Source organism: Saccopteryx leptura, chromosome 3 (genome assembly GCF_036850995.1).
Source record: "Saccopteryx leptura isolate mSacLep1 chromosome 3, mSacLep1_pri_phased_curated, whole genome shotgun sequence".
Lineage (NCBI taxonomy): Eukaryota > Metazoa > Chordata > Mammalia > Chiroptera > Emballonuridae > Saccopteryx > Saccopteryx leptura.
In genome coordinates, this window is record NC_089505.1 from 63,845,094 (window position 1) to 63,868,895 (window position 23,802).

At 48.1% G+C, this 23,802-nt stretch overlaps 1 protein-coding gene across 1 annotated transcript in view; it reads left to right on the forward strand.

Moving 5' to 3' along the window:
• The first annotated feature begins 3,677 nt into the window (after positions 1-3,677).
• The window catches only part of MEIOSIN (meiosis initiator), a 34,174-nt gene continuing 14,049 nt past the window's right edge, over positions 3,678-23,802 (forward strand). The window contains exons 1-3 of the mRNA XM_066372556.1: positions 3,678-3,748; positions 5,367-5,444; positions 13,265-13,355. Of these exons, the coding sequence (XP_066228653.1) occupies positions 3,678-3,748; positions 5,367-5,444; positions 13,265-13,355 (240 nt within the window). The remainder of the gene's footprint in view (positions 3,749-5,366; positions 5,445-13,264; positions 13,356-23,802) is intronic.

The window sequence follows — 23,802 nt, forward strand, 5'->3', positions numbered from 1 at the left end:
ATAAGTGTTGAGGAAATACCACATGTATGCTAATTACATGCGAGACAACCTAGTAAGAATTATTCTAAATTTATATATAAGGCAGAAAGAGATTAAGCCTCTTCTCCATGGCAACCCAACACGAAAGTGATTGAAACTGAAATGTGTTGGATACCAGGGCGTTTACTCTCCACTCATTTTCCAGTCCATTCTCCTCAAGGGCCATGAAAGCCAGCTTTCTCAAATGGAGAGTTTTCGGTTGTTTTTTTTTTTTTTTTGCATTTTTCTGAAGCTGGAAACGGGGAGAGACAGACAGACTCCCGCATGCGCCCGACCGGGATCCACCCGGCACGCCCACCAGGGGCGAGGCTCTGCCCACCAGGGGGCGATGCTCTGCCCCTCTGGGGGGTCTCTCTGCCGCGACCAGAGCCACTCTAGCGCCTGGGGCAGAGGCCAAGGAGCCATCCCCAGCGTCCGGGCCATCCTTGCTCCAATGGAGCCTTGGCTGCGGGAGGGGAAGAGAGAGACAGAGAGGAAGGAGGGGGGCGTGGAGAAGCAAATGGGCGCCTCTCCTATGTGCCCTGGCCGGGAATCGAACCCGGGTTCCCCGCACGCCAGGCCGATGCTCTACCGCTGAGCCAACCGGCCAGGGCCTCAAATGGAGAGTTTTCAATATCAAGGCACAAACATCTTCATGAGAGGAACTGCGACTAAGGCCGAATTCCAATGGTCCTCTTGTTTGTTTTCTCAATGTATCTCACTTTAATGTAGCCTCCTTCCTGCCTTATTAGATTCTCAAGATCTGTAAGCCTTCCTGCACTGGGAAGATCGCAGCTAAATTTCCAACTTGCAGCACGGTGCTTGGCAACAATAGGCCCTCGTTAGACAAGCCCTGAAGGGAAATGATGGCAATGGGGCACTGGAGGGCCTGAAGAATGAGAGGCCAGATATCCCCTTAGGAGAGTTGGCGGTTGGGAAGACCCCGCCTGCTCTTGATAAGGATCTGCGGGTCCAGGACTGCTGGAGCTGTCAGGGGGCTTGGCATCGAGGGGCGTGGCCAGGCGGGGCGGGGTCCGCTGTAAGGACGAATGGTTGACTGCGCGCTGATTGGTCGGCGCTTTGGCGCGCTGCTGCAGAGATTATGTTAGGAGGCGCGAAGCCGAGTTCGCGCTATGCCAGAAGACAGGGCCCTTAAACAGGCGCGCGTGCGCATGGCCATTTGCACGCTGCTTTTTCCCGTTTCCAGTCACGCGCCCAACACTCTTGGTGGGACCTAGTGGGGGCGTGGCCTGGCCTCAGGAGCACACACTTGCTCTTCTCCTCAGGCCTCGCACCGGAGCCTTGCGCCAGGGCATTCGTGCCCACCCCCACGCCCCCGATGGAACCCGGCTGGCCGAGGCCGGCCTAGGGCCAGCACGCACCGCTAGTCTTCCACCACCTGCACGAGACGCAGCCTGATCTGACTTCGAAGAGTGGGGCTGGCGCTACACCAGAAGCAGGGCCTCACGCCATTTTGCACATGCCGAGGCGGGTGTTGGGGGCTAAGGGGAATTGGGGTGGAGAACTCGCTGGCACTACCGGCCGGAGGGGGAGCAGCACTTTGTGGCGGTGACCTCCAGCTGGGGACTCAGGGGTGTAGGGGCCAGAGTGTCCCCGGGGCAGGGTTGTGGATGAGGCAGGACTCGGGCAGCAGAGCTGCGTTAGGGTTTGAAGCTGGGCCTAGGTTTTGGGATCCAGGCTCAAGTTTGAGATGCTGTAAGGCTCTAGGAGTGTTGGGGTTCCCGGGGGCAGGGGTCTCGAGATTTGTGTCTGGATATAATGAGTTTTGAAATCTGAAGGTCTTGGGTTTTGTGACTGAAAACTTTCGTGTTAGAATCCTGAGATCCTAATTTTGGAATCTGGAAGTCTTAGTTTTGAGTTCTGATGTATCATTTTGAGGGTCTGGGGTCAGATTTGGCAAGATTGGAGCCTCAGTATAGATTTAGGGTCTGGAATCTCAATGTAGAGTATAAGTTATGAGATTTAGGGTCTAGAGTCAAGTTTGGGACCTTGAGAATTAAGTTTTAGGGTCTGGAGTCCCTGGAATATGGTGAGTCTGGGTCTCAGAAATAAGATCTTTGTTTTGGGCTTTTAAGGTATTTTAGAATCTGAGGTCAATTTGGGAGGCTAAGGTATCCTTTGGAGGGCTTAGATTTATTTAGGATTTGGGTTCTCAGTGTTAAGGTTTGTGGTCTGTTATCTTAATATTAGGATTGGGGTTATATTTGGGAATCAAGTTGACAGTTGAGGGGTCTAGGGTATGTCAGTATCAGTGTAGGGTTTTTAGGTTTGGAAGGACTCCTTTTTGAGTTCTAGGTCCTCACTTTGGGAATTTAAAGTCATAGTTTAGTGTCTTAAAATCACAGTCTAGAGATCTCAACCCATAGTTTTCAGGCCTGGTAGTCTCCATTTCATTAATAGCTCTCACAATTTTTTTTTCTTTCTTTCTTTCTGAAGCTGGAAACGGGGAGAGACAGGCAGACAGACTCCCGCATGCGCCCGACCGGGATCCACCCGGCACGCCTACCAGGGGCGACGCTCTGCCCACCAGGGGGCGATGCTCTGCCCCTCCGGGGCGTCGCTCTGTTGCGACCAGAGCCACTCCAGCGCCCGGGGCAGAGGCCAAGGAGCCATCCCCAGCGCCCGGGCCATCTCCGCTCCAATGGAGCCTTGGCTGCGGGAGGGGAAAAGAGAGACAGAGAGGAAGGACGGGGAGGGGGTGGAGAAGCAAATGGACGCTCCTCCTATGTGCCCCGGCGGGGAATCAAACCCGGGTCCCCCGCACACCAGGCCGACGCTCTACCGCTGAGCCAACCGGCCAGGGCCAGCTCTCACTATTAAGATTGAAATACTGCCTGACCTGTGGTGGCGCAGTGGATAAAGCATCGACCTGGAAATGCTGAGGTCACCGGTTCGAAACCCTGGGCTTGCCTGGTCAAGGCACATGTGGGAGTTGATGCTTCCAGCTCCTCCCCCCTTCTCTCTCTCTGTCTCACCTCCCTCTCTCACTGTCTCTCCCTCTCCTCTCTAAAATGAATAAATAAAATAAATTTAAAAAAAAAGATTGAAATACTTACTGCCTGACCAGGCAGTGGCGCAGTGGATAGAGCGTCAGACTGGGATGCCGAGGAACCAAGCGCGGGCTCATCTAATTTGAGCAAAAGGTCACCAGCTTGAACCCAAGGTCGCTGGCTCGAGCAAGGGGTTACTCGGTCTACTGAAGGCCCACTGTCACGACACATATGAGAAAGCAATCAATGAACAACTAAGGTGTCGCAACAAAAAACTGATGATTGCTGCTTCTCATCTCTCTCTGTCCCTGTCTATCCCTCTCTCTGACTCTCTCTCTGTCCCTATAAAAAAAAGAAAGAAAAAAAAAAGAGTGAAATTCTGATGTCAAAGTTTGGGAATTTGCTTTTTAGTTTTGCTCTGAATCATGACTTAGAGGCTCAAATTTGCAATTTGGGACTCGTGGGCTTCAGTGTAGAGTTTTGGGGCATTAATTTAGTCTCTGGGCCCGTATTAATGGGGCTTAGGGACTCCGTTTTGGGATCCCTAGTGCTCAAAGGAGCACTGTGGGGAAAATGAAGGTTGCCTGTCTTGCTGCCCATTTCTTCTGGAATCCCAGAGGTCACTAATAAGTCTTTGTTCTTTTGCAGATGTGGGGTTCCAGCAGATATTTGTGTTCCCCTGAACGTCCCAAAGCCAGTACTCTGAGTTACAGCGACAGGTAAATTCCCTCTCACCATCTTCCTTACATCTCCAGCCACTCTGGTTGAATAATAATAACAATGATGTTTACTGAGGATTTTGTTCTGTTAGACTCTTCGCTAAGCCTTTTGTTTGTATGATATGCTTTAATCCCAACAACTCCACAAGGAATATAACCACCATTTTCAAGATGAGAGAAGATGGAGGTGGCTGGCAAAGATCATCCCTAAGCCCTTGCAGTCTTTGGCATTTTAAGTGTCTTAAGTGCTCTTCCTTCCTTTTATTCACATATTCATTCATCCATCCATCAAGCACCTACCAAATGTCTGGAACCCTAGAGAGGGGATTTTCACAGATTGGGGGTTGGATCAGTTTTCTCCCTCCCTCCCAAGTCAGGATAAGGAAAACATAGCCTGCCTGACCGTTGGTGGCACAGAGGATAAAGCGTCCACCTGGGATGCTTAGGTCCCAGGTTTGAAACCCTGAGGTTGCCGGCTTGAGTACAGGCTCACCAGCTTGAGCACTAGGTCACTGGTTTGAGCGTGGGATCATAGACATGATTTCATGGTCACTGGCTTGAAGCCCAAAGTCACTGGCTTAATCAAGGGCTCACTGGCTTGGCTGGAGCCCCCCAGGCCAAGGCACATATGAGAAGCAATCAATGAATAACTAAGTGACACAGCTATGAGTTGTGTCTCTCTCAAAAAAAAAAAAAAACACACCAAAAAACAGGCCCTGGCCTGTTGGCTCAGTGGTAGAGTGTCAGCCTGGTGTGCAGGAGTACCGGGTTCGATTCCCAGCCAGGGCACACAGGAAAAGCGCCCATCTGCTTCTCTACCCCTCCCCCTCTCCTTCCTCTCTGTCTCTCTATTCACCTCCCGCAGCTGAGGCTCCATTGGAGCAAAGTTGGCCCAGGCGCTGAGGATGGCTCTGTGGCCTCTGCCTCAGGCGCTAGAATGGCTCTGATTGCGGCAGAGCAATGCCCCAAAATGGGCAGAGCATCGCCCCCTGGTGGACATGCCGGGTGGATCCTAGTCGGGTGCATGTGGGAGTCTGTCTGACTGCCTCCCCGTTTCCAGCTTCGGAAAAATACAAAAAAAAAACCCCAAAACAAACAAACAAACAAACAAAAAACAGCCTGACCAGGCGGTGGTGCAGTGGATAGAGCGTCGGACTGGGATGCAGAGAATCCAGGTTCGAGACCCCGAGGTCGCCAGCTTGAGCATGAGCTCATCTGGTTTGAGTAAAAAGCCCACCAGCTTGAACCCAAGGTCGCTGGCTCCAGCAAGTGGTTACTTGGTCTGCTGAAGGCCCGCGGTCAAGGCACATATGAGCGAGCAATCAATGAACAACTAAGGTGTTGCAACGCGCAATGAAAAGCTGATGATTGATGCTTCTCATCTCTCTCCGTTCCTGTCTGTCTGTCCCTGTCTGTCCCCTTCTCTGACTCACTCTCTGTCTTTAAAAAAAAAAAAAAAAGAAAGAAAGAAAAAAAAACAAAAAGAAAAAGAAAACATAGCCAAAAATCATCTTATCCTCTGCTGCCCCCCCACCAATGACTTTCTGTCCATTCATCTCTTCATTCACTTATTAACTCCAAAAATAGGGTGTCTACTTTATTCAAATTCTCTACTTAGGTACTGTACTCAGAAGGAGCACTATAAAGAAAATGAAGAATGCTTATCACACTGCCCATTCCTCCTGGATTCCCAGAGGTCACCAGCAGTGCATTCTCTTTCACCCCTTTCTAGGTGTGGGGTCCTTGTATTAAGGAAGACTCTTTTTTTTTTTTTTTTTTTTTTTCTGAAGCCAGAAACGGGGAGAGACAGTCAGACAGACTCCCACATGCGCCCGACCGGGATCCACCCAGCACGCCCACCAGGGGCGACGCTCTGCCCACCAGGGGGCGATGCTCTGCCCCTCTGGGGCGTCGCTCTATCACGACCAGAGCCACTCCAGCGCCTGGGGCAGAGGCCAAGGAGCCATCCCCAGCGCCCGGGCCATCTCTGCTCCAATGGAGCCTCGGCTGCGGGAGGGGAAGAGAGAGACAGAGAGGAAGGAGGGGGTGGGGGGTGGAGAAGCAAATGGGCGCCTCTCCTATGTGCCCTGGCTGGGAATCGAACCCGGGTCTCCCGCACGCCAGGCCGACGCTCTACCGCTGAGCCAACCGGCCAGGGCCAAGGAAGACTCTTAGTTGCAATTAACAGAAACCTAGCTGAAACCAGCTTAAACCTAAAAGGGGATTTATTGGATTCTTTTTTTGTGACAGAAACAGAGAGAGGGATAGACAGGAAGGGAGAGAGATGAGAAGCATCAGTTCTTCATTGTGGCACCTTAGTTGTTCATTGATTGCTTTCTCATATGTGCCTTGACTGGGGGGCCACAGCAGACCAAGTGACCCCGTGCTCAAACCAGATGAGCCTGCCCTCAAGCTGGCGACCTCGGGGTTTTGAACCTCGGTCTTCTGGGCGCATCCCAATCTGACGCTCTATCCACTGTGCCACCACCTGGTCAGGCTATTGGATTCTTTAAACAAACAAACAAACAAACAAGAAGCAGGGACACCAGGCTTGGCTGGTTCCAGATGGGAGTCAAATGGTGTTGCCATGAAACTGCCTTTCTCTGCTCAGCTATGGTCACTATTAGCTGCCTTCTCAAGCAGGCCTCTTCTTTTGTGAGGGCACGTTGGCTTCCAGTAGCTCCAAGTCCATATCTTGCTAACTTGACAACCCCAGCACTGAGCCTCATTGCAGAACCCATTGACTGATTGGCCAAACCAGGGTAATGACCCCAATCCTGAACCAGTCAACATAACTCCATGGGTGAACCTTACTTCTGTGCTCCCTAGTGGAAGGGGAGATTGATGTTATCCTCTCTGAACCACAGGGACTGAGAATGGGGGAGGGTGGCTCCCCAAAGGAAACTATTACCAGAAAAGGAGGGCTTGGATATTGGTCAACCCAAAACAACAGTTTTATCAATCATAGTCATACAATAAATACCTGCACCCCATTCTTTAATACCCCTTATCCCTGAATAATTCTGACAAATGACTACCCTATGTCTTGAACTAACGTTTTGTGAGCATTCCCCGTGTTCCAGGTACTATGCTAAACATCTTCCTGACAAGCTCAAAGTTCCTAGCCACCTGCATTTTATAAATGAGCTAGCAACAGGCTCAGACAGATAGGAGTTGCTGAAGGTCACAAACAAGTGGCAGAGCTGGGATTTCAGTCTAGGTCTGTCTGCTTTCAAAACTGGAGCTTATAAGCAACTCTTTTTTTTTTCTGTGACAGAGAGACAGGAAGGGAGAGAGATGAGAAGCATCAATTCTTCGCTGTGACTCCTTAAGCTCCTTAGTGGCTCATTGATTGCTTTCTCATATGTGCCTTGACCCCGGGGCTACAGGAGAACGAATGACCCCTTACTTAAGCCAGTGACCTTGGGCTCAAGCCAGCGACCTTGGGCTTCAGGCCAGCGATCATAGGGTCATGTCTATGATCCCACACTCAAGCCAGCAACCCAGCACTCAAGGTGGTGAGCCTGTGCTTAGGCCACATGAGCCCACGCTCAAGCCAGCAACCTCGGGGTTTTGAACCTGAGTCCTCAGTGTCCCAATCTGACACTCTAGCCACTGCACTACAGCCTGGTCAGGCAATAGGCAACTCTTATGCTGCCTCTTGGGACTGCTTCCTGATTTGTTCCACTTTGGAGCAGCTCTAACTTTTTTTTTTTCCAAGTGAGAGGAAGAGAAATACTCCCCCATGTGCCCTGATCAGGATCCATTCAGCAACCCCCCCATCTAGGGCCGATGCTCTACCCATCTGGGATCATGCTCACAACTGAGCTATTTTTAGCACCTGGGGCAGTCTCTAGGGAGCCATCCTCAGTGCCTGGGGTGGATGTGCTGAAACCGATCAAGCCATGGCTGTGGGAGGAGAAAAGAGAGAGAGAGAGAAGAGGGAGAGGAAGAGGAAAAGAAGCAGATGGTCACTTCTCCTGTGTGCCCTGACTGGGACTCAAACCCGGGACATCCACACACTTGGCTGATGCTCTACCACTGAGCAAACCAACCAGAGCCGGAGCAGCTCTAACTCTTAAATTCCCATGCATGTTAGAGCAAATTAAGGACTGGGCCTTGGTTTTCCCATACCTAATATGAGAAATTTGTACTGGCTCTTGGTTAAGGCTCCTTTCAGCTTCCATAAAACAAAGGAACTAGGGAGTTTTTAGGCTGATTAGCTCATGGAAGAGGAAACCCAGGAATTAGAGTTATTTGTCATTTCAAAGCCTAAGAGGCCATCTATAAGACAGAAGAGTATTCATTAATTCAGTTTTTCATTGAGCACCTACTAAGTGCTGGGCATTATTCTAGGAGCTAGGGATAAAGCCAGAGCCACATGACATTCATGGGCCCTAGGCAATTTTGCCTTCTTGGGCTCCTTCTTCCACTAACAACATATTAAAAATTATAGTTAACGACAGCATTGATATAAAAATTAGTATAATCCAAATTGGGTTACATCCATTTTTTCTTCCGATTTTAAAGAAATTAAAACATTTTCATAAGACCCTTAAGGTATCATGGGCCCTAGGTACCGTACTAACTATGCCTAATGGATAAGTCAGCCTGGGATATAGCAATAAATAAAAAAGGCAAAAATATTTCCTCTTATGGAAATTAAATAAGATTTCAGATGCTGATAAATGATATGGCATGTGACAAAGAATGAACTTATTTAAGGCATGATCAAATGTGCTTATTTTAAAAAGGTCATGTTATATGGGAGTTGATGCTTCCAGCTCCTCCCCCCCCTTCTCTCTCTCTGTCTCCTCTCTCTCTCTCTCTCTCTCTCTCTCTCTCTCTCTCTGTCTCTCCCTCTCCTCTCTAAAATGAATAAATAAAAAAATTTTTTTTTGTATTTTTTTTTTCTTTCTGAAGCTGGAAACGGGGATAGACAGTCAGACAGACTCCCGCATGCGCCCGACCGGGATCCACCTGGCACACCCACCAGGGGCGCCGCTCTGCCCACCAGGGGGCGATGCTCTGCCCCTCCGGGGCGTCGCTCTGCCACGACCAGAGCCACTCTAGCGCCTGGGGCAGAGGCCAAGGAGCCATCCCCAGCGCCCGGGCCATCTTTGCTCCAATGGAGCCTCGGCTGCGGGAGGGGAAGAGAGAGACAGAGAGGAAGGAGGAGGGGGGGTGGAGAAGCAAATGGGCGCTTCTCCTAAGTGCCCTGGCCGGGAATCGAACCCAGGTCCCCCGCACGCCAGGCTGACGCTCTACCGCTGAGCCAACCGGCCAGGGCTAATAAAAATTTTTTTTTTTTAATGAGGATTAATTTTAAAAGGTCATGTTTAAGATCAGTGGTGAGGCCTGACCAGGTGGTAGCGCAGTGGATAGAGCGTCAGACTGGGATGCAGAAGGACCCAGGTTCGAGACCCTGAGCTCACCAGCTTGAGCGTGGGCTCATCTGGTTTGCACAAAAGCTCACCAGCTTGGACCCAAGGTCGCTGGCTCGAGCAAGGGGTTACTCAGTCTGCTGAAGGCCCACAGTCAAGGCACATACGAGAAAGCAATCAATGAACAACTAAGGTATTGCAACGAAAAACTGATGATTGATGCTTCTCATCTCTATTCGTTCCTGTCTGTCTGTCTCTGTCTATCCCTCTCTCTGACTCTCTCTCTGTCCCTGTAAAAAAAAAAAAGATCAGTGGTGAGTGGGAAAGAAACCAGACATGAAAAAGTCAGGGCAAAAGAACACTCCAGGTAGAGGGAGTAGAAAGACCCTAAGGCAGAAATAAATTTGGCATTTAAAAAAAAAACAAAAACACAAAGGGACCCATGTGACTTGAGCTGACCTGTTCCCTGCAGACCCAGAGGGCAGAGCTGGGGTAAGTGGGTAAAAAGTGTAGAGACTATGAGGAAAGAACTTGGCTAAAGCCAGAACCATCCAGCAAGGAAAGGGGCAGCCTTAGGAGGGAATGTCTGGCTCCCACAGGACCCTGTGAGCAGAGCCCAGGTCACACTTTTTTAGGACTACTGTCTAGGAGATCCCAGGATTTTGTTATTTTTAGTCACCCTTTTGTTTCCTCCAAATCTTTTTCTGAAAATTCTGTGTTTGCACAGAAGGCTGTCTTGGTGCTTTGCAAAACCCAGAGTAAATACCCAGGGACTACAAGATGCTATGAAATTCTTTTTCTCAGACCTGGCCAAATAATATGCAGGCAGGCCCTGGCTGGTTGGCTCAGCGGTAGAGCGTCGGCCTGGCGTGCGGGGGACCCGGGTTCAATTCCCGGCCAGGGCACATAGGAGAAGCGCCCATTTGCTTCTCCACCCCCACCCCCTCCTTCCTCTCTGTCTCTTCTCTTCCCCTCCTGCAGCCAAGGCTCCATTGGAGCAAAGATGGCCCGGGCACTGGGGATGGCTCCTTGGCCTCTGCCCCAGACGCTAGAGTGGCTCTGGTCGCGGCAGAGCGACCCTCCCCCCCCCCCAGGGGCAGAGCATCGCCCCCTGGTGGGCAGAGCATCGCCCCTGGTGGGTGTGCCGGGTGGATCCCGGTCGGGCGCATGCGGGAGTCTGTCTGACTGTCTCTCCCCGTTTCCAGCTTCAGAAAAATACAAAAAAATAAAAATCAAAAATCAAAAAAAAAAATTAAAAAAAAAAAATAATATGCAGGCAGGGACGTTTTTTCTTCCTTGCTTTCTGAGTTGTTTCTTGCTGGGTCTTCCAGGGGCTACTCTAGAACAAAAGGAAAGTGGTATGCAAAACGTAAATATCAGAGTTGGACAGGACTTGAGAGATCAGCCTACCCAGTTTTTCTCCAAGGCTCAAAACCCCAATACCCTTGCTTTCAAAGTTATGGTTTTTACCAGGAAGCAATTAGGTGATTTATTTTCTTTCACTGCTTCATTCAGTTGACTAATATATATAGTTTTATGTATTCATTGAAATTTTGAGATGTGAAGTAATGATATCCCCTGTGTAAAGACCTTTAATGACTTCTTATTGGTCTTAAGATAAAGGCAAAACTCTTCTGTCTTATAAGCCTAAGACCTTGCTTCTTCTGGCTCCTATCATGTTCTCCAGTCTTGTCTCACAGAAAGGACATGCTTTCTGTGCTGCAGACACTCCAGCTTTATTGCTTTTGAGTTCTCCACGATCCCTTGTGCCATAGGGCCTTTGCACATGCTCCCTCTGTTTGAAATGTTCTCTTTTGCTCTTCACCTATACATTTCCTTCAGAAAAGGTTATAGCCTGTTTTACTTCCTTAGGGTAAACCTCATTGATTGGATAAAAGCCACCTATTCCAAGCTTCTATAACATCAACAATACCTCACCTTTGTCCCCATCAGGGTCAACTTCATAAGCATATGACCCATGTATAGTCACAGCATCTTGTGGTTAGAAGAGCCCAGTGCTTGGTTAAATGCTTTGTTCTCACCATCTTGAAATAATCATTTTTTTTTTTTTACAGGGACAGAGAGATAGAGAGAGGGATAGACAGGGACAGACAGACAGGAACAGAGAGAGATGAGAAGCATCAATCATCAGTTTTTCGTTGCAACACCTTAGTTGTTCATTGATTGCTTTCTCATATGTGCCTTGACCACGGGCCTTCAGCAGACTGAGTAACCCTTTGCTCGAGCCAGCAACCTTGGGTCCAAGCTGGTGAGCTTTTGCTCAAACCAGATGAGCCCGCGCTCAAGCTGGCGACCTTGGGGTCTCGAACCTGGGTCCTCTGCATCCTAGTCCGATGCTCTATCCACTGCGCCACCTTATGGTCAGGCGAAATTATCAATTTTTGAGCAAAGGGTCCCACACTTTAATTTGTAGTGCCCCTCCCCAAGCACATCATATAGCCGATTCTGGTCCTAGTTGCAACTTTATGTTTGTGTGACAGTTTCATTAATGACTTTATTCCTGACTATACTGTGGGCTTTAGAAGGAGCTGTACTTGTTTTTTTATATTTTTATCCCTGTCACATCACAGTTCCTGGCACATAGTTGGTGCTCAATAAGTAATTGCTGAATGAATGAGAAAGGTTCTTTTAGAGCATCAGAGTTTGAAATCAAGAAATAAGTGTGTTATCCACACTGCTTCCCCATATTCTCAAGGGGAGTGACAAGGATTCCTCTCCATTTTTGCAGTGTCCATCCCAGGGCCTGGCAAGAGGACAAGGGAAGTTGGGGAGGCTTCCTGGAGCAGGTGGTGATTGAACCTGACCCCAAAGGAAGAAGAAATAAGAATTGATGGAGACAGAGGTGTTCAGGCATACCTGAAAAAGTAGCATAAGCAATGGCAGTGACATGTAATTTAGGAGAGATGCCAATGTCTTTGTGTCTCCACCTGTCAGGAGAGAGTATGGAGGTGTATGTGCACAGGTATATTATGAATTATGAGTTCAGGGATTAGATCCCGGAAGTTCTTCATCTGCCCTTTTTTATTCATTCATTTAGCAAATATGCACTGAGTTCCTGCAGTGGACCAGACCCTGTTGTAGGTGCAGAGATAACAGTGGTGCCCCCCATCCAGCTCTCAGCCCAGTTCAGGGAGCAGAGAAGTTCATGAACATGGGCTGTGAACCATAGCAGAGGTACCTCACCTGTCCTGTAGAGTTAGGCTCTCCGACTGTGGGAGAGAACCAAAGGAAGTAAGAGAATGGTCAGCCAGGCCAGGCTGTGAGGGGCATTGTAAGCCACGCTGAGGGTTTGAACTTGATCCTTAATAATAGGATGGTACTGAGAGGTTTGAAGCACTTATTAGGCACCTAATGTATCAGGTTCTGTGCCAGGAGAGTTTTTGGGTTTTTTTTTTTCAATTTTGAGAGGACGTTTTTTAAAGCTGGGGACAGTGAAATGAGGAAGGACTTAGGGTGAAAGAAGCAACAAGAGAGCCTGGACAGGGCTGCTCTGCCTCACTGGAGAGTCAGAGGAAAGGGGACTTGGAGACAGGTTCAGGGGGTTAGTTCTGGATGAGCTGCTGCTGCCCCCTGCTCCCCTGGTTGCAAGTCTTGTGGGGACCCTTAGTGTTTAGGAGACGCATGCCTCTGGGGGAAGAAAGGTGTGGGTGTGCTGCATGGAGGGAGAGGAACTGTGCTGGGTGATTTCACACACTAATTTATTTAGTCCTATTGCTAATACTGTGAGCCTGAATGAATATCCTCATTCCCATTGCACAGATGAGGAAACTGATCAGATTTGTGTTTCAGAAAGAACAATCTGATTCTAGTAGAGAGTAGGGACTGGAGGAAGCCAAGTGAGAAGCTGGGAGGCCTATGAGGATGTCAGTAAATGGACTAAGACAGGGGCTGTAGGGACGGAGAGAAGAGATTAGACGAGGAATTGGAAAGATTTGGTGACCAATTGGACAAGTGGAAAAGGGTTAATGTTCAGATGATGCCTAGGATTCTGTCTTGGATGCCTGGGGCAAGGGAAATCCCTGAGATGAGGAACAATGAGACAGGTTTGGGAGTAAGATGCCAAGTTCTGTTTTGGATGTCCTAATCAAAACTAATTCTTGTCCCAACATAGGAAGCAAAGGAAAAACCACACAGGCAAACTCCACGAGTTGGCATTGCTGCTACCTGTGGCCGCAAAGACTAGTGTCAAGAAGTTCACCAAGGTATGTGGACTGAAGGAGAGGAGGTGGATTTGGGATGTAGATTTTAAAATGTCAGTAATGCCCTGGCCGGTTGGCTCAGTAAGTGTGGACCTAGCACATGGGTATCCTGGGTTCAGTTCCCTATCAGGGCACACAGGAGAAGTGACCATCTGCTGCTCCAGTCCTCCCCTTTCTCTCTTTCTCTCTTCTCCCCTCCTGCAGCCAAGGCTCAATTGACTCAAATGAGTTGGCCTCGGGCGCTGAGAATGGCTCCATAGCCTGCACCTCAGGTGCTAAAAAATGGCTCTGGTTGTGGCCCTGGCAGGTTGGCTCAGTGGTAGAGCGTTGACCCAGCGTGTGGATGTCCTGGATTTGAATCCTGGTAGGGCACACAGGAGAAGCACCCATCTGCTTCTCCACCCTTTTTCTTCTCCTTTCTCTCTATCTCTCTCTCTCCCCCCCCCCCCAATGCAGCCAAGGCTCCATTGGAGCAAAGTTGGTCCAGACGCTGAGGATGGGTCCATGGCTTCTGCCTCAGGCACTAGAATGGTTCCTGTTGCAATGGCCCAGATGGGCAGAGCATTGCCCCCTAGTGGGCTTGCCAGGTGGATCCTGGTTGAGGTGCATGTGGGAGTTTCTCTCTCTGCCTCCCGTCCTCTCACTAAAAACAAAACAAATTGGTTAAAATGTCAGTAAGTGAGTGGCCAGTAAGTGAGTGGCCCTAGCCAGGTGACTCAGTGGCTAGAAAGTCGTGCACACCAAGGTCACAGGTACAATCTCCAGTCAGAGCACATGAGAAGCATTCAGTGAGTGACAACTAAATGGAACAACTAAGTGGAACAAGGAGTTGATGCCTCTCTCTCTCTCTCTCTAGTCAATGGAAAAATTAAAATGTCAGTGAGCAGGTTAACTTCCCTTGTCCTGAGAAACCTAGACAAACCCTTTCAGAGCCAGCACTGAGATGGGAATGGAATTCCTGTGAGTCTCTGAGCCCATAACTGCAGGATTCTTTCTCACAAAGAGGGCAGGAGGAACTGGGAGGTAAAATTAGACAAGGAGCCAGGTGAAGGTCATTGCTTTGGGAGTCAACCAGCCATGGGTTCGAGCCCTCCAGCTCTACAACTGCAGAACCCTGGGCCGGCCACTCAGGTTATCAGCCTCTCAAGCTTCGGGTTTCTCAACTGTAAAATTAGTAAAAATAACTGCTCCTACCCAGAGATATTGTGAAGCCAAAATGATTTAACAGCCATGATGGGCCCTGAAAAATTTTAGTTCCCGCCCTGTTTTGTGACCTGTGGGTATCATCTCCACTAGATAGAAACAGATTAAGCTTCTCTGCATATCCCCATCAGCTATTCAATAAATGTATATAGTGCTGAGCTAACACCTCACTCCCAGTGGGAACAACTTAATATGAGACTTGGAGATCTTGAAGGCTTGGCATGTTTTCTTGCTATAGTTCCTCTCATTCAGTTGTTTATTTATTCATTTACCAGCCATCTATGGAAAGACTGTTGGATGTCAGAACTTTTATGATTGTAGCAAGGGGAAGCAAAGAAGTTCGACTCCCAGTCCTCATCCTCTGGGAACTCAGAATCTGGTCAGGAAGATAAAAATTGGAACACAGGAGTCACTGATCCCAGCTAGAATGTGCTACTTGCCTCCGGAGAGGTTCAGAGGAGCAGGTGTTTTGGGAAGATTTACTAGACCCTAACTTTAACCTTCTCCCTGCCTACAACATTCATTTCTAGTCATGTTAATTCTCCCCCTTAAATATCTCTCAATGTTAAGTGCTTATATTAGTTTCTTGTTGCTACTGTAGCAAATTACCTCAAATTTAGTGGTTTAAAACAACACAAATTTATTTTTTTGCAGTTCTGGAGGTCAGAAGTCCAAAATGAGTCTCACTAGTCTGAAGTCAGGGTGTCAGCAGAATTGGTTCTTGGAGGCTCCAGAGGAGAATCTGTTTCCTTTTCCTTTGCCAACTTCTAGAGGTCACCTATGTTCCTTGGCTCAGGGCCCCTTCAAAGCCAGAAGTATAGTATTTTCAAATCTTGCCTTCTCTCTCTTTGCTGTTGTCATCACTTTGCCTTCTCTGCCTCTGACTCTCCTGCCTCTTGCTCATAAGAAATCCTTGTGATTATGTTGAGCTCACTGAGATAATCCAGAATAACTTCCCCAACTGAAGACCCTTCAGTCACATCAATCACATCTGCAAACTACCCTTTGTCATATAAAGCAACATATATATATTATATGTATGTATATTTATTTATTAATTATTATTATTATTTAGGTGAGAGGAGGGGAGATAGTGAGGCAGCTCCTGCATGAACCCTGACCAGGATCCACCCAGCAACCTCATCTTGGGCCAATGCTGGAGTACCTACCTATTTTTAGTGCCTGAGGCTATCATGCTCAGAGGGAGCTATTCTCAGCACCCAGGGCCACACTTGAACCAATCGAGCCACTGGCTGTGGGAGGAGGAGAGGGAGGGAAGGGGCTGGAAGGTGCTGGGGGAGAAGCAGATGGTTGCTGTACCTGTGTGCCCTGACAGGAAATTAAACCTGAGGTGTCCGTATGCCAGGGTGACGCTCTGGCCACTGAACCACTGGCCAGGGCCTAAGGCAACATATTCACAGGGGACTAGGACATTGATGTTTTGGGGGAGAGGCATTACACAGACCACCTACAGTGTTCAAAATTATTTACAGAATTTTGTCCTTTGTCCTCAAACATTCAAGTATTTGGCGTACATAGGTACTGTCATAAGCTCTTAGCAGGGAAGGCAGAGATGTCTGGGATACAGTTTATGATCTGGAGGAATGACATTCTAGTCGGGACAGGCATAATTTTATCACTGACCAAATGACCATACTTCCTCATGGAGGTCTCCCCAGGCCTCAGCCTACTTTCTTTTTTGTGTGTGTGACAGAGATAGAGATAGGGGAGACAGACAGGAAGGAAGAGATGAGAAGCATCAATTCTTCGTTGTGACTCCTTAGTTGTTCATTAATTGCTTTCTCATATATGCCTTGACCGGTGGGCTATAGCAGAACAAATGACCCCTTACTCAAGCCAATGACCTTGGCTTCAAGCCAACAACCTTTGGACTTAAGCCAGCAACCATGGGGTCATGTCTATGATTCCATGCTCAAACCAGCAACCCTGTGCTCAAGCCAGATGAGTCCACGCTCAAGCCAGCGACCTTGGAGCTTCGAACCGGGGTCCTCTCCATCCCAGTCCAATGATCTATCCACTGTGCCACCGCCTGGTTAGACATCCATTGATTTTCTATACTGTCTTAATGATCCCTTCTCTTCCCTATCTTTATCCTTCCTTAATTTCAGTCTTGGACTCCATGTTCCACATACAGCCCGAGTTCCTGTTAGTCTCTGACCTCCCCCTTGACCAATCTGCCTAGGGTACATCATCACAATTCATCAGGGCTAAGTGACCTACTCAGTCTGCTGCTCAGTAAACTAACGGGAGCTATGTATTATGTGTGGACTCTCCTGTGTTTGAGATGAGGTGCAGTTTTAGATCTGGGATATCCTAACTTGCCATCCTGACTGATTAAGTGCACCCTGCTCCATATGATTCTGAATCTTCTCCCTCTGACCACTAAAGTCCTCAGCATATTACTGTGATTGTTTTCTTATCTCTGACCCCCTTTAGGTAAAGAGTTCTGAGGTGGCAAGGACCATAATATATAAACCTCTATTCCTAGTGATCACAGGGCCTAGCATAGAGCAGATAATAACAGTTGCTCCCAATTGACTGAAAGTTCTTGGTGTCAGACCCTGAGTGCCAAGTATTTTATTTATTTATTTTATTTTTAATTTTTTTTATTAAGTGAGAGGCAGGAAGACAGACAGACTCCTGCATACACACCAACTGGGATCCACCTGCCAAGTCCCCTACTGGGGGATGCTCTGCCTATCTGGGGCTGCTGCTCTGTTGCTCGGCAACTGAGCTATATTTTAGTGCCTTAGGTGAGTCCACGGAGTCATCCTCAGTGCCCAAGGCCAACTTGCTCAAGCCAGTCTCGAGCCATAGGTGCAGGAGGCGGAGAGAGAGAGAGAGAGAAAGGAGAGGGGTGGAGAAGCAGGTGGTTGCTTCTCCTATGTGCCCTGTTTAGAAATCGAACCCCTCTCCTCTCTGTCTCTCTCTGTCTTTCTGTCTCTCCTCTCTAAAATGAATAAATAAAAATTAAAAAATAAAAATAAAGGCCTGACTTCGTCGACCTGGAAATGCTGAGGTCACCGGTTCTAAACCCTGGGCTTGCCTGGTCAAGGCACATATGGGAGTTGATGCTTCCAGCTCCTCCCCCCTGTCTCTCTCTCCTCTCTGTCTCTCTCTGTCTTTCTGTCTCTCCTCTCTAAAATGAATAAATAAAAATTAAAAAAAAAAAAAAGAAATCGAACCCAGGACTTCCACATGCCAGGCCAACACTCTACCACTGAGCCAACCAGCCAGGGCCTAATTTTTCCATTGATTTGAGAGAGAGAGAAAGGTGAAGGGAGAGAGAGAGAAAGAGAAAGAAAAATCAACTCATTGTTCTGTTCAGTTGTGTACTCATTGATTGCTTCTCATAGGTGCCCTGACTGGGGATCAAACCTGCAACCTTGGCATACCAGGATAACTCTTTTATCCATTTCTTTTTGTTTGTTTGTTTTGTTTTATTTTGTTTTTACAGAGACAGAGAGAGAGTCAGAGAGAGGAATAGATAGGGACAGACAGACAGGAACAGAGAGAGATGAGAAGCATCAATCATTAGTTTTTCGTTGCGACTCCTTAATTGTTCATTGATTGCTTTCTCATATGTGCCCTGACTACGGGCCTTCAGCAGACCAAGTAACCCCTTGCTCGAGCCAGCTACCTGTGTCCAAGCTGGTGAGCTTTGCTCAAACCTGATGAGCCAGCGCTCAAGCTGGCGACCTCGGGGTCTCGAACCTGGGTCCTCCGCATCCCAGTTTGACGCTCTATCCACTGCGCCACTGCTTGGTCAGGCTCTTTTGTCCATTTCATCACCAAGGCAGGACACCAAGCATACAGACACACACACACACACACACACACACACACACACACACACGTATACAAATATTGATTGACTTACGACCATTCGACTTTACGACCACAATAGCTAGCCACGACTGCTCTGCGTCTGTGTCTGGCAGCACAAGCGTTGCCCAGCTGGGCATACGACAGTGCGGACCAGCTTCCGGCAGCACTACCATCTCCATGTGCACCATTTTAACTGTTATCCCAGGCTCGGTACAGCAATTTGTGTTTTGTGTCTTGGATATTTTTCATCAAACCCCTCCCAAGATGTCTACCAATTATTACCAAATGGTCTTTGCAAATATTAAACCAGTTGTACTGGTAATGCAGTGTTTTACTTAAACCTGATGAATGTAAAAATAAGAAACAAAATAGTGTGGTGATGATTCAAATGGCATAAAATGAACAAAGAAAATTATGATATATAACAATAATGAAAGAAAATTATGATAAAATATGACTTAAAGATTTTTATAACATCATTTCACAGTACTGTACATATAGCCTACTCAACTTACAACCAAATCGTGTTATGACCAGTCTGTCAGAACCAATCGTGGTTGTAAGTCGAGCACTAGCTGTATATGTATATAAGTATAATATGTATATTTTAGTGAGAGAGAGAAATATAGAGAGGAAGGGAAAGAGATGAGAAGCATCATCTCATAGTTGTAGCACTTTAGTTGTTCATTCATTGCTTTCTCATATGTGCCTTGACCCAAGGGGCTATAGCAGAGCAAGTGACCCCTTGCTCAAGCCAGCAACTTTGGGCTCAAGCCAGCAACCTTGGGCTTCAAGCCAGCGACCTTTGGGCTAATGCCAGTGACCATGGGGTCATGTCTATGATTCCATCCTCAAACTGGCGACCTTGCGCTCAAGCTGACGAGCCCAAGTTCAAACTGGCAATCTCGGGATTTTAAACCTGGGTCCTCAGGATTCCAGGTCAACACTCTATCCACTGTACTGCCACCTGGTCAGGCTATATATTTTTCTTTCTTTCTTTCTTTCTTTTTTTTTTGACAGAAACAGAGTCAGAGAGAGGGACAGAGAGGGACAGACAACAGGAAGAGAGATGAGAAGCATCAATTCTTCATTGCAGCATCTAAGTTGTTCATTGCTTGCTTTCTTATATGTGCCTTGACTGGGGGTGGGGGGGCCTCTAGCAGAGCGAGTGACCCCTTGCTCAAGCCAGCAATCTTTGGGCTCAAGCCAGCAACCATGGAGTCATATCTATAATCCCATGCTCAAACCAGCAACTCCACGCTCAAGCTGGTGAGCCTGTGCTCAAGCCAGATGAGCCCGCACTCAAGCTGGTGACCTAGGAGTTTCAAACATGGGTCCTCTGCCTCCCAGTTCGACATTCTGTTCACTGCGCCACCTCCTGGTCAGGCATATATTTTCTTATTTAATTCTCCTCAAGGCTTTTTTTTAAAAAAACATTTTATTTATTGATTTTACAGAAAGAGGAGGGGTGGGTGAAGAATGAGAAGTATCTACTCATAGTTGCTTCACTTTGGTTGTTCACTGATTGCTTGTTGTATGTGCTTTGACCTAGCAAGCCCAGGGTTTTGGACTGGCGACCTCAGCATTCTAGGTCGGTGCTCTATCCACTGCCCTACCACAGGCCAGGTCCCACAAAGTTTTTAAGATGCATATGTTTATATTTATGTAGTTTGAGGAAATTGAAGCACAACGGAGCTGTATTGCCCAGAGAGATGCAGCCAACTTATGGAAGAGTGAGGCAGATGTGTCTCTTCCCAAAGGCCCACATCCTCTACCACTCTGTCATTCAGTGCTCAGTAGATGTTTGTTGAATGAAGGAAGGAATTTCTCCTGTTGAGGAAGTTGCAGGACCTGTCCATCTCACCCTCAGAAGATTTCTGGTATTTGAACCTTTGGTGCAGCCCCCAAGCTAACTGTCCTGAAGTTTCCATTACTCAGCCTTCTGCCCTGAAATCTGAGATGAGACCCAGTTGGCTTCTGCATCAAACCTGAGCCTGACCTGCAGTGGCACAGTGGGGAAGGCATCGACCTGGAGCACTGGGGTCGCTGGTTCAGAACCCTGGTCTTGCCTGGTCGGGGCACATGCAAGAGGCAACTACTATGACTTGGTGCTTCCTGCTCTTTCCCCCGCCCCTGACCTCTCTCTCTCTCTCTTTCTCCCCACCTTCTTTCTAAAATAAATAAATAAAAATCTTAAAAACAAAACAAACAAACAAAAATACCCTGGCCTGGCCTGTGGTGGCACAGTGGATAAAGCATTGACCTCGAACACTGAGGTCGCTGGTTCGAAATCCTGGGCTTGCCTGGTCAAGGCACATGTAGGAGTTGATGCTTCCTGCTTCTCCTCCTCTTATTTTTCTGTCTCTTCCTCCCTTTTTCTCTCTCCCACCATTTCTCTCTCTCCTCTCTCTAAAAAATGAATAAATAAAATCTTTTAAAAAAAATACCAGAAGCACCTGACCAGGCGGTGGCACAGTGGATAGAACGTCGGACTGGGATGCGGAGGACCCAGGTTCGAGACCCCAAGGTCGCCAGCTTGAGCACGGGCTCAACTGGTTTGAGCAAAAGCCTACCAGCTTGAACCCAAGGTCACTGGGTCCAACAAGGGGTTACTCAGTCTGCTGAAGGCCCGCGGTCAAGGCACATATGAGAAAGCCATCAATGAACAACTAAGGTGTTGCAATGCACAATGAAAAACTAATGATTGATGCTTCTCATCTCTCTCTGTTCCTGTCTGTCTGTCCCTGTCTATCCCTCTCTCTGACTCTGTTAAAAAAAAAAAATACCGGAAGCAACTACTATGAGTAGATTCTTCCCCCTCTTTCTCATGCTCCCTCTCCTTCTCTCTCTCCCCACTTCCTTTCTCCAAATAATAAAAAAAAACCAACCAAAAAAACCAAACCTGGCCCTGGCCGTTTGGCTCAGTGGTAGAGCGTCGGCCTGGCGTGCAGAAGTCCCGGGTTCGATTTCCGGCCAGGGCACACAGGAGAAGTGCCCATCTGCTTCTCCACCCCTCCCCCTCTCCTTCCTCTCTGTCTCTCTCTTCCCCTCCCGCAGCCGAGGCTCCATTGGAACAAAGTTTGCCCGGGTGCTGAGGATGGCTCTGTGGCTTCTGCCTCAGGCGCTAGAGTGCTCTGGTCGCAACAGAGCAATGCCCTGGATGGGCAGAGCATCGCCCCCTGGTGGGCATGCCAGGTGGATCCCGGTCGGGCGCATGCGGGAGTCTGTCTGACTGCCTCCCCGTTTCTGGCTTCGGAAAAATACAAAAAAAAAAAAAAAAACAACAAAAAAAACCCCAACAAAAAAAACCCCCAAACCTGTATATTAGTAATAATGAGTAACATTTTATATTACTTTACAGTTTACAAAGACTTTTTTTTTTTTCCTGAAGCCGGAAACGGGGAGAGACAGTCAGACAGACTCCCGCATGCACCCACCAGGGGGCGACGCTCTGCCCACCAGGGGGCGATGCTCTGCCCCTCCGGGGCGTCGCTCTGTTGCAACCAGAGCCACTCTAGTGCCTGGGACAGAGGCCGAGGAGCCATCCCCAGCGCCGGGGCCATCTTTGCTCCAGTGGAGCCTCGGCTGCGGGAGGGGAAGAGAGAGACAGAGGGGAAGGAGAGGGGGAGGGGTGGAGAAGCAGATGGGCGCCTCTCCTGTGTGCCCTGGCTGGGAATTGAACCCGGGACTTCTGCACACCAGGCTGACGCTCCACCACTGAGCCAACCGGCCAGGGCCTACAAAGACTTTTTGGCTTAGTAACTGCGCACCATATGCCAAGTCTGGTGTTGGAGATACTCAGTTAAAAACACAGTATCTGCTCTGAAAAAATCCATGGTCTAATTATAAAAAGTTAGAAAAGGTTCTCATTTAATCCCTTGAGCACCTGGTAAAGGTTTTTTCATTGTCATCAACTAAGCATTTATTTTTTTTATTTTTTATTTTTATTTTTTTTTTCATTTTTCTGAAGCTGGAAACGGGGAGAGACAGTCAGACAGACTCCCGCATGCGACTGACCGGGATCCACCCGGCACGCCCCCCAGCGCCCGGGCCATCTTTGCTCCAATGGAGCCTTGGCTGCAGGAGGGGAAGAGAGAGACAGAGAGGAAAGCGCGGCGGAGGGGTGGAGAAGCAAATGGGCGCTTCTCCTGTGTGCCCTGGCCAGGAATCGAACCCGGGTCCTCCACACGCTAGGCCGACGCTCTACTGCTGAGCCAACCAGCCAGGGCATCAACTAAGCATTTATTATACAACTAATATATCAGGCTCTCTGCTGGGCCATTTCTCTCTGCTGGGCCATTTCACACACACACATTTTTTTTTAAGTAAGTTTATTTATTTATTTATTTATTTATTTTACAGAGACAGAGAGAGAGAGTCAGAGAGAGAGATAGACAGGTACAGACAGACAGGAACGAAGAAATGAGGAGCATCAATCATCAATTTTTCGTTGCGACACCTTAGTTGTTCATTGATTGCTTTCTCATATGTGCCTTGACTGTGGGCCTTCAGCAGACCGAGTAACCCCTTGCTCGAGCCAGCGACCTTGGGTCTAAGCTGGTGAGCATTTTTTATTTTGCTCAAGCCAGATGAACCCGCGCTTAAATTGGCAACCTCGGGGTCTCGAACCTGGGTCCTCGGCATCCCAGTCCAACGCTCTATCCACTGTGCCACCGCCTGGTCAGGGTATAATCCTCTGAGTCTGAATGAGTATCTCATCCCCGTTGCACAGATGAGAAAACTGAGATCCAAAGTAAGACAACCTGCTTCCAGTACCCAGCCAGCGAGTGTCAGAGTGGATCTAGGTCCTTCCAAACTAATAGTCTCTTGGCTGTGTCAAATGTATGCCTTAGTTAGATTATCGTTTCCTTTCATGCATCAGGTTAAATAATTTCAGTGACTGTCTGTATTATATTTTATGAAACAGTTTCCCATAACTTCCTTTGCGAGACCATGCTTCCTGATTTGGGATTTGGAAGATTACTGCTAACGGTTTTATTGTTATTCTAGAGACCCAGTATGATCCAAAAATTTTTTATTAGTGTTCTTCCCTCACGTCTTCACCAGGCTAACTCTTTTTGTTCTTTGTTTCTGTTTATTTGTTGTTGTTTTTCTTAGTTTCAGATGCTGTTCCAAAAGGACTTTCTGGACATCCAAGTTTAATTGTAGAATCCCTACTTTTACTATTTTATTCATAATGCCTATCACATATCTGATAATTTTATCTCTTTTTTTTTTTTTTTTTTTTTTTTGCATTTTTCCGAAGCTGGAAACAGGGAGGCAGTCAGACAGACTCCCACATGCGCCCGACCGGGATCCACCCCGCATGCCCACCAGGGGGCGATGCTCTGCCCCTATGGGGCATTGCTCTGTTGCATCCAGAGCCATTCTAGCGCCT